The sequence below is a fragment of the Phocoena sinus genome, chromosome 1 (genome assembly GCF_008692025.1).
Source record: "Phocoena sinus isolate mPhoSin1 chromosome 1, mPhoSin1.pri, whole genome shotgun sequence".
Classification (NCBI taxonomy): domain Eukaryota; kingdom Metazoa; phylum Chordata; class Mammalia; order Artiodactyla; family Phocoenidae; genus Phocoena; species Phocoena sinus.
In genome coordinates this window covers 180,639,672-180,652,261 of record NC_045763.1, presented here as the reverse complement: position 1 = coordinate 180,652,261, position 12,590 = coordinate 180,639,672, and the positions used below count along the sequence as shown (strand labels likewise).

The 12,590-nt window shown below is 44.0% G+C and overlaps 2 protein-coding genes across 3 annotated transcripts in view; one reads left to right on the top strand and one right to left on the bottom strand.

Moving 5' to 3' along the window:
* F13B (coagulation factor XIII B chain) overlaps nucleotides 1-4,610 on the bottom strand; it is a 33,331-nt gene extending 28,721 nt beyond the window's left edge. For both annotated transcript variants that reach the window (XM_032638636.1, XM_032638629.1), the window contains exons 1-2: nucleotides 4,237-4,610; nucleotides 3,277-3,477 (exon numbers count right to left, since the gene is read on the bottom strand). In XM_032638636.1, coding sequence (XP_032494527.1) covers nucleotides 3,277-3,477; nucleotides 4,237-4,486 — 451 coding nt within the window. In that variant the 5' untranslated portion in view covers nucleotides 4,487-4,610. The remainder of the gene's footprint in view (nucleotides 1-3,276; nucleotides 3,478-4,236) is intronic.
* A 620-nt stretch (nucleotides 4,611-5,230) lies between these two features.
* Nucleotides 5,231-5,698, top strand: LOC116757183 (ataxin-1-like). The gene has a single exon (XM_032638650.1). The coding sequence runs from the start codon at nucleotides 5,254-5,256 to the stop codon at nucleotides 5,674-5,676; it is 423 nt and encodes a 140-aa protein (XP_032494541.1). The 5' UTR covers nucleotides 5,231-5,253; the 3' UTR covers nucleotides 5,677-5,698.
* The last annotated feature ends 6,892 nt before the right edge of the window (nucleotides 5,699-12,590 follow it).

Below are 12,590 nucleotides of genomic sequence, written 5' to 3'. Positions count from 1 at the left end.
TTGATTTGTGACCCAAGATACGATTTATCCTGGAGAACGTTCCATGAGCACTTGAGAAGAAAGTGTATTCTGTTGTCTTTGGATGGAATGTCCTATAAATGTCAATTAAGTCCATCTTATTTAATGTATCATTTAAAGCTTGTGTTTCCTTATTTATTTTAATTTTGGATGATCTGTCCATTGGTGAATGTGGGGTGTTAAAGTCCCCTACTATGATTGTGTTACTGTCAATTTCCCTTTTTATGGCTGTTAGTATTTGCCTTATGTATTGAGGTGCTCCTATGTTGGGTGCATAAATATTTACAATTGTTATATCCTCTTCTTTGATTGATCCCTTGATCATTATGTAGTGTCCTTCCTTTTCTCTTGTAATAGTCTTTGTTTTAAAGTCTATATTTTGTGATATGAGAATTGCTACTTCAGCTTTCTTTTGATTTCCATTTGCATGGAATATCTTCTTCCATCCCCTCACTTTCAGTCTGTATGTTTCCCTAGGTCAGAAGGGGGCATCTTGTAGACAGCATATATGGGTCTTGTTTTTATATCCATTCATCCAGTCTCTATGTTTTGTTTGGAGCATTTAATCCATTTACATTTAAGGGAATTATTGATATGTATATTCCTATTACCATTTTCTTAACTGTTTGGGGTTTGTTATTGTAGGTCTTTTCCTTCTCTTGCGTTTCCTGCCTAGAGAAGTTCGTTTAGCATTTGTTGTAAAGCTGTTTTTGTTGTGCTGAATTCTCTTAGCTTTTGCTTGTCTGTAAATGTTTTAATTTATCCATCAATTCTGAATAAGAACCTTGCTGGGTAGAGTAATCTTGGTTGTAGGTTTTTCCCTTTCATCGCTTTAAATATATCCTGCCACTCCCTTCTGGCTTACAGAGTTTTTGCTGAACGATCAGCTGTTAACCTTATGGAGATTCCCTTGTATGTTATTTGTTTTTTTTCCCTTGCTGCTTTGAATATTTTTTCTTTGTATTTAATTTTTGACAGTTTGATTAATATGTGTCTTGCCATGTTTCTCCTTGGATTTATCCTGTATGGGACACTCTGTGCTTCCTGGACTTGATTAACTATTTCCTTTCCCATATTAAGGAAGATTTCAACTATAATCTCTTCAAATATTTTCTCAGTCCCTTTCCTTTTCTCTTCTTCTTTTGGGATCCCTATAGTTAGAATGTTGGTGCCTTTAATGTTGTCCCAGAGGTGTCTGAGACTGTCCTCAGTTCTTTTCATTTTTTTTTCTTTATTCTGCCCTGCAGTAGTTAGTTCCCCTATTTTATCTTCCAGGTCACTTATCCGTTCCTCTGCCTCAGTTATTCTGCTATTGATTCCTTCTAGAGAATTTTTAATTTCATTTATTGTGTTATTTCTCATTGTTTGTTTGCTCTTTAGTTCTTCTATGTCCTTGTTAAACGTTTCTTGTATTTTCTCCATTCTATTTCCCATATATTTGTTCATCTTTACTATCATTATTCTGAATTCTCTTTCAGGTAGACAGCCTATTTCCTCTTAATTTTTTAGGTCTGCTGGGTTTTTACCTTGCTCCTTCTTCTGCTGTGTGTTTCTCTGTCCTCTCATTTCGCTTAACTTACTGTGTTCAGGGTCTCCTTTTTGCAGGCTGCTGGTTCATAGTTCCTGTTGTTTTTCGTGTCTGTCCCCAGTGGGTAAGGTTGGTTCAGTGTGTTGTGTAGTCTTCCTGGTGGAGGGGACTAGTGCCTGTGTACTAGTGGGTGAGGCTTGATCTTGTCTTTCTGGTGGGCAGGTCCATGTCTGGTGGTGTGGTTTGGGGTGTCTGTGACCTTATTATGCTTTTAGGCAGCCTCTCTGCTAATGGGTGGGGTTGTGTTCCTGTCTTGCTAGCTGTTTGGCATAGGGTATCCCGCACTGTAGGTTGCTGGTCGTTGAGTGGAGCTGGGTCTTTGCATTGAGATGGAGATCTCTGGGGAGCTCTCACCGACTGATATTATGTGAGGCCAGGAGGTCTCTGGTGGTCCAATGTCCTGAACTTGGCTCTTCCACCTCAGAGGCACAGCCCTGATGCCTGGCTGGAGCACCAAGAGCCTGTCATCCACACAGCTCAGAATAAAAGGGAGGAAAGAAAAGGAAAGAAAGGAAAGAAAGAAAGAAGATACAATAAAATAAAATAAATAGTTATTAAAGTAAAAAATAATTATTTAAAAAAGTTACTTAAAAGTAATAAAAAAAAGAAAGAAAGAAGAGAGCGACCAATGCAAAAAACAAATCTACCAATGGTAACAAGCGCTAAAAACTATACTAAAAAACAAACAAACAAAAAAAAAAAGGACAGACAGAACCCTAGGACAAATGGTAAAAGCAAAACTATACACACAGAAGCATAACATACCCAGTCAGAAAAAGAGAAAAAAGGGAAAAAATATATGTACATATCATTGCTCCCAAAGTCCACCTCCTCAATTTGGGATGATTCGTTGTATATTCAGGTATTCCACAGATGCAGGGTACATCAAGTTGATTGTGGAGATTTAATCCGCTGCTCCTGAGTCTGCTGGGAGAGATTTCCCTTTCTCTTATTTGTTCGCACAGCTCCTGGGGTTCAGCTTTGGATTTGGCCCCGCCTCTGCGTGTAGGTCGCCTGAGGGCATCTTTTGTTCGCTCAGACAGGATGGGGTTAAAGGAGCCACTGATTCGGGGGCCCTGGCTCACTCAGGCCGGGGGGAGGGAGGGGCACAGAGTGCGGGGCGGGCCTGCGGTGGCAGAGGTCAGCGTGACGTTGCAGCAGCCTGAGGCGTGCCCTGCGTTCTCCCGGGGAAGTTGTCCCTGGATCCTGGGACCCGGCGGTGGCGGGCTGCACAGGTTCCCGGGAGAGGAGGTGTGGATTGTGACCTGTGCTCGCACACAGGCTTCTTGGAGGTCTCTTGCCTCTTCGGCAGCTCCAGACCTTTTCCCAGAATCCCTCCCAGCCAGCTGTGGCGCACTAGCCCCTTCAGGTTGTGTTCACGCAGTAGTGCCTCTCTTCCTTGCAATGTGATAATAACAATTTCAATTAACTATCAGTATTCTCTTCACAGGGTAATATTACAAACAGATAAAGAAGATAACATTTTAATGAAAGACGTGATTTACAGAATTACAGTATATGCTTTCATTTTGTAAAAAAGACAGTTGGCCCGCAATTTTGTTCTTATATACCAAAAGGTTTAGACACCTGCCATATTTTAGGGGATGCTAGTTTTACAAGCTCATTTATTTCCGTGTTATCACGTGATGTTGACCCCGCCACTGACTTACTGAAGCACCGTGGTTCTGGGGACCATCCTGCTGCTGTACACGTGGTCTGGGTCTCTTGTTTCCCAGTTTCAGTTGTATAACCAGCCAAGCAGGAAAATGACAGATTTTGGTTTATGCTCATTGGAAAGTAATAACTTTCAAAAGTATAGTAATATTGGGCAATCCTTCCATTTTCCACACTTGGAAAACCACAGGGTTTCTCTGAAATGAGAAAATATCAAGCTGAACACTGAAAAATATATTTAAAACCATACAATTTGTGATCAAGTGACAATAGGTTTTTAAATTCAAAGTGTTTGCAGACACTGTACCCAGTACTTATTTTTATTACTTAACATTTTAGGGTATTTTTTGCCAATCCTTTTCAATCAGGAAGTAATCTGCTAGCAACCACAACACCCAAGAGTCAGAATAAATCTGGGCAGGCCAGTTCCTCAGAGAAGCCTTTCCTAACTCTGTCAAACAGTACGTTCTAATAGAAACACAAGCCATATATGTATATTTAAATTTCTAGCAGGCACATTAATAAAAGGAACAGTTGAAGTTAATTTTAATAACAGATTTTATTTAACCCAATATACTAAAAGCATATTATTTTTTTCCTACTAAGTCTGAACTCCAGTGTGTATTTACACTCATGGCACACCCCAATATGGACTAGTCTCATTTCAAAAGCCACATGCGATTACTGGCCACTGTATTATTGGATGGGAAAGTTCTAGAATAGATGAGGTTCTCCTTAAGATACGCAGTTACAAGTTTTCATATGAATGGCTTTTGTCTTGTTTTGTTTTTTAAGAAAAAGACAGACAACCAACTGAAAAAATAAAAGACTTGAGTGAGAACCTTACATTAAACGGTGAGAGGTCTAGCAAAGAGGACTCAGCTTTATCAGTCACCAGGGAAAGGCAAATTTAAATCACTGTGAGATAGAACCATACATCCAGAGGAATGACTGACCTGGAAGAGACTGACTACCCCAGTGGTTGGGGCGGACATGGAGAAAAGGGAGCTCAAGACCACTGCAAGTAAGAGTGTAAACAGGTACGACCTCTCCTGAGAAAACAGTATGACAGAATATGTACAAACCACGTTGAAAGCACATCTCTGTGCACCCACATGTGTAAGAGAGTGTTCCTGGCAAGTCTCTGCATGTGGTACCAACTGGAAGCAACCAAGTGCCCACTGACAGCAGAAAAGACAAACACATGCCAGATTATCCACACAAGGGATATTACACAGCAACACGAGTGTTGATGCTCATGGTGAATCTCACAGACCTATGATTGTCTCCGCCATGCCACCTAATTTCCTACTGAGTCCCCTCCTTTTTCTTTCTGCCAACCTCACCACCTCCCACCTTCCCCACTTGTGCCACTCCTGGAAGAAGGAGCCCCTCCTCCCCTAGGCTTCAACCCCCCACCCCTCCCCCACTCATTCAACCAAGCCCCCAGCCACTCCCCCTGGGCCCTTGTCACCTCACTGGAGAGCTCAGTCATGGACCTGCTCCAGGTCCAATGCCCATCTCTCATCAGATATGCAGGCTGCCTGTGGGTACACTTGCCTGGAACCCCTCCATCAGGTGCCAGATGGGTTCTTACCCCTCAGGAGGACCAGTCCATTCTGGAAGCTGCCACGGCTGTCAGGCAGAGATAGCCAGGAGAAATGTAGTAAAACGGGAAGTAAGAACTGGCCCCACTGCAACAAAAGGTTGAAGGCAGGGATCGGTGCCAGTGGTAGAATGTGAGGGATGGATGGTTGTTCTCAGGTTCTTAGACTGCATGGTGGGAGGTGCTGTTGCAGACACATCAAGCAACCCTACACCCAGACTTGAGGTCCTAGGGTGGTTGGCGCTTTATCTTCTCAAGAGTATCGTGTGGTGGCAGCTCAGAGGATGAGCCCAGCATCTGCCTCCTGTCCCATCAGACCTCCGACCATCAAGGTGAGGGGCGAGGGTCAACCAGGAACTCAGCAGAGATGGCCGAGAAAAATCAGGCCCAGGCGTTCTGCCCTCAATCCCAACAGGCACTGATGAAACACAGACCTTTACCCAAAGCGGTGGTTGTAGCCAATGGCAGCCTGGCGCCCGCGGGTACTGACCCAGGCCACTACCCCGGGCTCAGAGATCCTGTTGGCATCAAGCTCGGACACGCAGGCCAGAGGCGCCTTCCCAGAGCAGAGGACACCGTCATCACAGGCACCACCTCCTCCCACCTGCCTTCCCGTTTTCTGAAAGGCGCCACCACCCAGCTGCCGTGGGTGAGATGCCGCGGGGACGACGGAGCGCATGGAGGACCTGAGACCCATGGGCGGTGCCAGGTGCACGGGGGCGAAAGGTTGACTCGTGGACATTCAGGAGAGCCAGTGCCTGGAGGGTCGTGCTGCGCTCCTGCTTGGTGAGCACCCAGGTGCCCTGAGCATCCCTTCTTCCCACAAGGCCGGGTGGGTCCTCTGGCAGTGCTGCGCAGACTGCACCGCTCTTGCCTCGGCTCCGCCAGCGGCCACAGGTGGGGGCCGTCTGCATCTCCATCAGTTTGCAGAGCTTGAATGGTAACTCGGTTTCTCAGGCCACCTGCCAACCCGAGAAAGGCCAGAGGACAGTCTTGGGGTCCAGAGAGCAGTGTGACCATGAGGAGAAGAGCCTGCCCGGAGCTTCCAAAGACACAGCGTGCGAGGTGAGGAGGCCAGGCTGCGCGACCGGGTCCCCGGCTCATCGCGCAGGTCAAGCCAGGCAGCCGAGGGCATCCGTGCAGGGAAAGGAACCTCTCCCACCAGGACTGGGCTTCACCCAGAGCCGGCCTCGCCAGGAGCCGTCAGACAAGGTGCACACACCCCGCTGTGAGACCCGGAGAGGGAGGCCTAGAGGCAGCCTCCGAGACTGGTCCCTTGCTCCTGATCCCAGGGCCTCCCGTCTGGACAGCCCAAGGGGCCGTGATGGGAGAAGCAGGCCTGGGCCAGGAAGGATGGGTGCTCGCAGAGTGAGAAACGGTCTACACCACAGGACCTCCCTGTTCTTTCGTCTCCAGCCCTCACTCCCACAAGGGGAGAGTCAGGCTTTGGGAGCAAGTGGCAGAGGTCAGAGGGAAAGAGCCAAAGATGACGGCCCTCAGCCGCAGGAGCAGTTCCGATGTCTGAAGGACTTTTTCTTTTTGTGGTGGGAAGGCAGGAGGCCCCCTGGATATAAGAGGGTCCCCCCAGATTCTTCTTTTGGGTGCTTGTCGCTTTGATGTGTGGTTCTGTCCCAGGGTCTATGGCTGGGTTGGGGGCGGTTCACCCCCATCCACCAGCCTCTGCTTGATCCTCTGCTTCAGTAGTTCTCACGCCCCTTCACCAGGCCTCCCACCAAATAACTAACATTATTTGCCTTTGGATGGCTTCTGGAGAGGGTGGGGCTGGCAGCAGCCTGGGCTTCACATGCCCTCCTTGGACCTGAGGCAAGGACCAGAACTGAGGCCAAACCCAAAGAACTCTACAGTCTGGGACCATGTCAGTCCATTCAGGGGAGGGTGCCACCTCAGGAGATGCATGTTGAGAGGCCCAGACCCTGGCTCTCATCTTCGGCAATGCTGTTGCCGCATGGTCGGCAGAGCTTTCATCCTCTGCAGATGGTCCTCTCCTGCTTCCCCTGTGGTGAGGATGGGAGGAGGGTGCCACGGGAGAGAGGAGGATGGAGAGGAGGGTGCCATGGGGAAGAGGAGGATGGAGACGAAGGTGCCATGGGAGAGAGGAGGATGGAGAGGAAGGTGCCATGGGGGAGAGGAGGATAGAGAGGAAGGTGCCATGGGGGAGAGGAGGATAGAGAGGAGGTTGCCACGGGGGAGGAGGATGGAGAGGAAGGTGCCATGGGGAAGAGGAGGATGGAGAGGAAGGTGCCATGGGGGAGAGGAGGATGGAGAGGAAGGTGCCATGGGGGAGAGAATGGAGAGGAGGGTGCCACGGGGGAGAGGAGGATAGAGAGGAGGGTGCCACGGGGGAGAGGAGGATAGAGAGGAGAGTGCCATGGGGGAGAAAATGGAGAGGAGGGTGCCACGGGGGAGAGGAGGATGGAGAAGAGGGTGCCACAGGGAAGCTGGTGGCCCAGGCCAGTCCCACAGCTCTACTGGGGCTCCTATGCTTTTTCTGGGGATGTGTTCAAGCTCAGGGGGTGGGGGAAGGCTCCTCCTTGGTCTCTGTGGAGTTGGAGCTTGGCAGCACTGGCTCCTGTTCCAGGATGGCTCTGGAGAGTATCCCTTTGGAAGCCTCTTCCACCCACCTCTGGCACGTCACCCTCGTGCCAGATAATCCATGGTCAGAGAAGTCAGGATGGTTACCTGAGGTTTAGTCCTTTAAAAAGGGACATTTAGGGGGCTCCCCTGGTGGCGCAGTGGTTGAGAGTCCGCCTGCTGAGGCAGGGGACATGGGTTCGTGCCCCAGTCCAGGAAGATCCCACATGCCGCGGAGTGGCTGGGCCCGTGAGCCATGGCCGCTGAGCCTGCGCGTCCGGAGCCTGTGCTCCGCAATGGGAGAGGCCACAACAGTGAGAGGCCCGTGTACCGCAAAAAAAAAGGGACATTTAGGAGGCTTTTTAGTGCCAATCTATATGTTGATCCGGGTGCAGTAAAATTTAGTAAACATTTATAGAGGGGCATCCTATGATTTTTTGCATTTTTCTGCATATATTATACTCCAAAGAAAACATTTATTTTTAAAAAATCTGTCCTTATGTTGGAGACTTTAAAATCATAAATACACTTAAAAGAAAGCAGTTATTGAGCAGCCCCTAGGGTTTGTGTTGGGAGGAAGTGGCGGGTGTGTAGAAGACCCGGGCGGATAGGATTATTTTGCCTTCAGTGCCTTGGGGACGACAGTCAACCCTCTTGCTACCCTGAGACATAAAATAATAGCAGTGCCCTCCCAGGGCTGAGGGAAGTGGGCAAGGAATTATGAGTAAAAGAAACTTTCCAGAGTCTGATGGAAGGAAGGAGCAGATAAAAACATGCGCAGGGGAGGCCCCGTCCCCTGAGGATTCTCACAATTTTCCATACCCATACCACCAGGGATTTACAAAGAAGACTCTTTAGAACTAGCAGAAACTACAGGCAAAAGTTCATGAATCTGATTATATGAAAATTGAGAATGTCTTTCCATGAAAAGTATTGTTGACAAAACACACACATCACATTTTGGAAGAAGGAATTTGCAATGTCTAAAAGTGACAAGAAGTTAAAATGTATTGTCTGCAAAGAGCTCCCACAAATCAGCTCTTTAAAAGGCAGAAAGCAGAGGGAAATGCTAATGTTATAAATCAGGAAACAAAGAAAAGGAATTGAGCCCATAGCCCCACATGGGGGATATATACAGGCAAGAGAAATCGTCACAGAGAAATAAGGTGATTACATGAAAGCACTCATTTCAGAGTTACTTGAGGTTAGGAGGAAACTATGTGTCCATCCTTAGGAGAGTGGATAAGTAAATATATGAAGGTAGGTAGCACCAAAGGGCAACAAACTAGATTCAGCAACAAGGAAATATGTTTAAACAGTAGCAAGTAAAATGAAACAATGAGATAAAATCTATGGCAAGCTTCCATTTACATGAATGTAAAACACACAAAACCAGACATAGTTTACAAAGATATTTGCATATTTAAGGATATATCAAACATTATAGTGCGTCCCAACAGTTGGGTTTTCAACAGTTGGGTTTTCAACAGTTTGGTTGAAAGGGAAATGGAATTCAGGGTCAGGAATGAAGAGGGAAAATGTATAAATAAAACAAAAGTGACACTTCTCATAGGCCAGTGATGGTCACATGAAATGAGGAGCATATTTAACTTGATCTTGCCCCCAAGATTCCGGATGGGGGTGGGGGAAGCATGGGAATATGAGGTCATGGTCCCTGTCTTCAGGCAGCTGACATTTCTTTGTTTGTGTGAAAGAAGATTATAATTACACAGTAATTAGAAAATTAGCTAGAATATTGCAGTGTTTTCATGGTATAGATAATAGACAATTATATCAGCTGTTTTTTCCCTATTTAGACAGAAAAATAAAAGGAAACTTCACACAAAAATTATCTTATTGTAGAATTAAATGTGTAAGATGAATTCTATTAATTTCACTTTCACAATTTTAATTGCAGAGCCTCTTCTGGCAGAAAATTTGTAGTAAACTATTCAACTAAGGCAATTATATATAATCTGTCGGATATTTTATTTCAAGAAATTTCTTAAGGTGTTTTAAAAGAGGCTTATGGCTGTGGTTTCCTACTTTGTCTACTACTCTTGCTGATACTTAATGACTTGCCTGGCTTCTTATCCCTACAGCCCAAGAACATTGTTAACTCTTCCTAAATAACCCACACTTGCACACTCACATTCACCTCACACATGAGGCAGTCTGGGTAGAAAGATTTCTAACAGTTAGGGAGTCCACAGGTATTGCTTGTCTGGACAGTACTGATTTACCCCTGTTGTCCCATTTGAGTATTAATAAAACCTGCTTTCACCCTGAGGCATGTCCTCATTTACATAAACAATCATATGGTCTTCCTACTAATCATTACTTACTATCTTCAACCAAAGAATAAAAATTAGGATAAAAATCAAGGTGTCAACAGTCAAAGATCTTGCTGATGATTTATGGTTCTTTTTAAAATTTCCCACATGAAAGCTCTCTCTTTAAGAGCAAAGAATTAAAATTGTACAAGCTGTGCAGTGTTAGGAATGAATTCTGTTCTGAAATTAGAATTAAGGTTAACTTACAGCTTCAAATGGTGGTACCGTTAGCCTGTTAGCCTGAAAACACTTTGAAGTCTTTAGATCCTGGTCTACCTATACCCTCAAAACTAAAGATGTAAAAGGTTTTTATTTTTGTCTTGTTTTGGTTTTCTAAGCTATGTTACTCTAAGAATAGTTCAGTAGTTTTTCTCAAAGGAAAAAGTCTGTCTAAATATTATAACGAATTATATTTATAAGTATCTTTTTTATAAAATTGGTACATAAAAATGAAAGACTATATTAAAAGCTCAAGAGAAATAATGTTAGAATTTCCCTTTATAATTATTAAAGAAAAAAGAATATTTAAAGTTAACTTTACCTTCTGCATTGAGTTTTCCTGAGATGATTAATATGATAATCAGAGCCAAGCCTTTCGACCTCATCTTCTATGGTGTGCTTAATAAAGGGTTTAACCATTCTAAAGTACTAGGGACTCCTCATTAAGTACACAATACGTCTCCTGAAAAAAGTTAATTATTTACAACATCTAAGTCCCTTTGTAACAAGCTTTATATTTGATTTAAAACAGTTTAGAATAATACTAAAAATACACAACGACATTAATTGACAGTGCTTTTCATGCCACAGTCCAATAAGAACATGACCACCGATGAGAGCAACGATAACAGCAGCAAAATAATTAACTCAGGCTGCATAAAAAACAGGGTAAATTTTCAATGTTAATTTCCCAATGTAAGTCCATGGAGTAAAGTTCATTGGTGGCCATTGATTTCTTTACCACTGTAGATCAAATGAAGGGATGAACTTAGGTACATGAGTTAATGGATCCCTGATGTGAAAACAGTGTTGTTTAGACTGCACTGCTAAAGGGAAAAGTGGCCTTAATTGTCTCGAGCAGTGATAGAATAATGTTATTGATTGTAAAGTCTAATGTTGAGAGAGGTTGTATGCTGTGGCAGGTGATTAGATAAGCACTGTGCTGAATTATCATTCATGAAAAATGCTTTGACTATCTGGTCTATACCAGGACATGCCCTAGTCTTGGGTTTATAGCAGTGAAAAAATAGATTCCAATGACTGTCCTCATGGAGTTTACATTCTAATGGGTTTTAGTTTAAACTACAAAATAATACTGTGAGGTGGGAACTATTATTATTTCAGTTCAGGAACTTTTTATTAAAATGCAACATATTAAGAGAAAAGTGCATGTACAATTAGTGCACAGATCAATGGATTCTCACTAACTGAACACATCTGTGAACCAGCACCCAGAACAAGAGGATACACTAGTTCCCAGAGTCCCCACTCTGGGTCATTGGCAAGGTCTACTCCCAGTATAAATACAATCTTGGCTTCTGACAGCATAGGTCAATTTTGCCTGGTTTTATTCTACATAAATGAAATCCTAGAGTTTTGTTGTTTTTTTTTTTAAATATCTGGCTTCTTTTGTTTAACATTTTGCTTGTGAGGTTCGTTCCGGTCTTGGGCTGTAGAAGATAACTCCTTCCCTGCAGTTTTCCACTCTGCTAATATGGCGCGAATTACCCACCCATTCTACTCTTCATGGACATTTGGGTGACTTCCAGTTAAGGAATATAAGATGGCCTCTGCTTATTTTCAAAGATTATTTTTTAATTTGAAATTTTTCAAACATAACCTCTCCCTGGATTCTACCGTTCACATTTTATTATACTTTTTAAAATCATGTACTTATTCATCTATCCATCTGTCCTTTTTTGACGCATTTCAAAGTAAGTGGTAGGTATTTGTGTGTGCTCCTCTAAAAACTAAAGCAAATATATCCTTAACCCAGTAATTTTAAAGATTCTTTTGCCATGAAATTTACAAAGAAATGCAGAATTTTTAAGTGTACGTTCTGAGCCTTGAGCAAGGCATACAACGGGATACTTCAAACCGCTGACGTAAACAGCATCTCTAAACGTGGAGCACAGAAGTTGCTGAAGAGCAAACACCTGCCTGCTGAGAGCGAGGCTACAAATCAGGATGGATTTTCACTCGAAAACTGCCTGGGTGTGAGGGAAGCAGATCACTGCTACCTGTCCAGTAGGTCAGCACTTATTTTAGAGCAGATAGGAACACACACGGAATTGAAAGATCTTGTAGGAAAGTGGCCATGGAACCCAGACAGCCTCAGAGAGAGAGTAACAGTAGAAGGAAGACACTGAGTAACCTATGTCTTTAATAACGTTGTTAAGGTGAATATAAATGTCACCGGACTGTTCTTCAAATGTACCTCAATAAAGATCCATCACAATTACTGACGGCAGGAAGAGCCTGTTTCTAATACTCCAACAATGTTCAGCAGGTATGAAAATTAATGATGCTTTGGCAAAGCAAGGGCAAAGTTTAGATCAAGTTTCATTTTGGTCTCATTTAGATAATTCAAAATAAACCATCACTATTCCAAATACAAAAGTTCTCTGCAGTAATAATGAAATATTATTCATAGAATAAAACTCTACTCTCTAAGACTGGTTTCTGAAATAGGCTTCTGTATAATTGGAGAAAAAAAGGGTCCATAATTTATGCAAGATGCAGAAGCACTGCTTTATGTAGACCCCCCTTAAGTATTCCT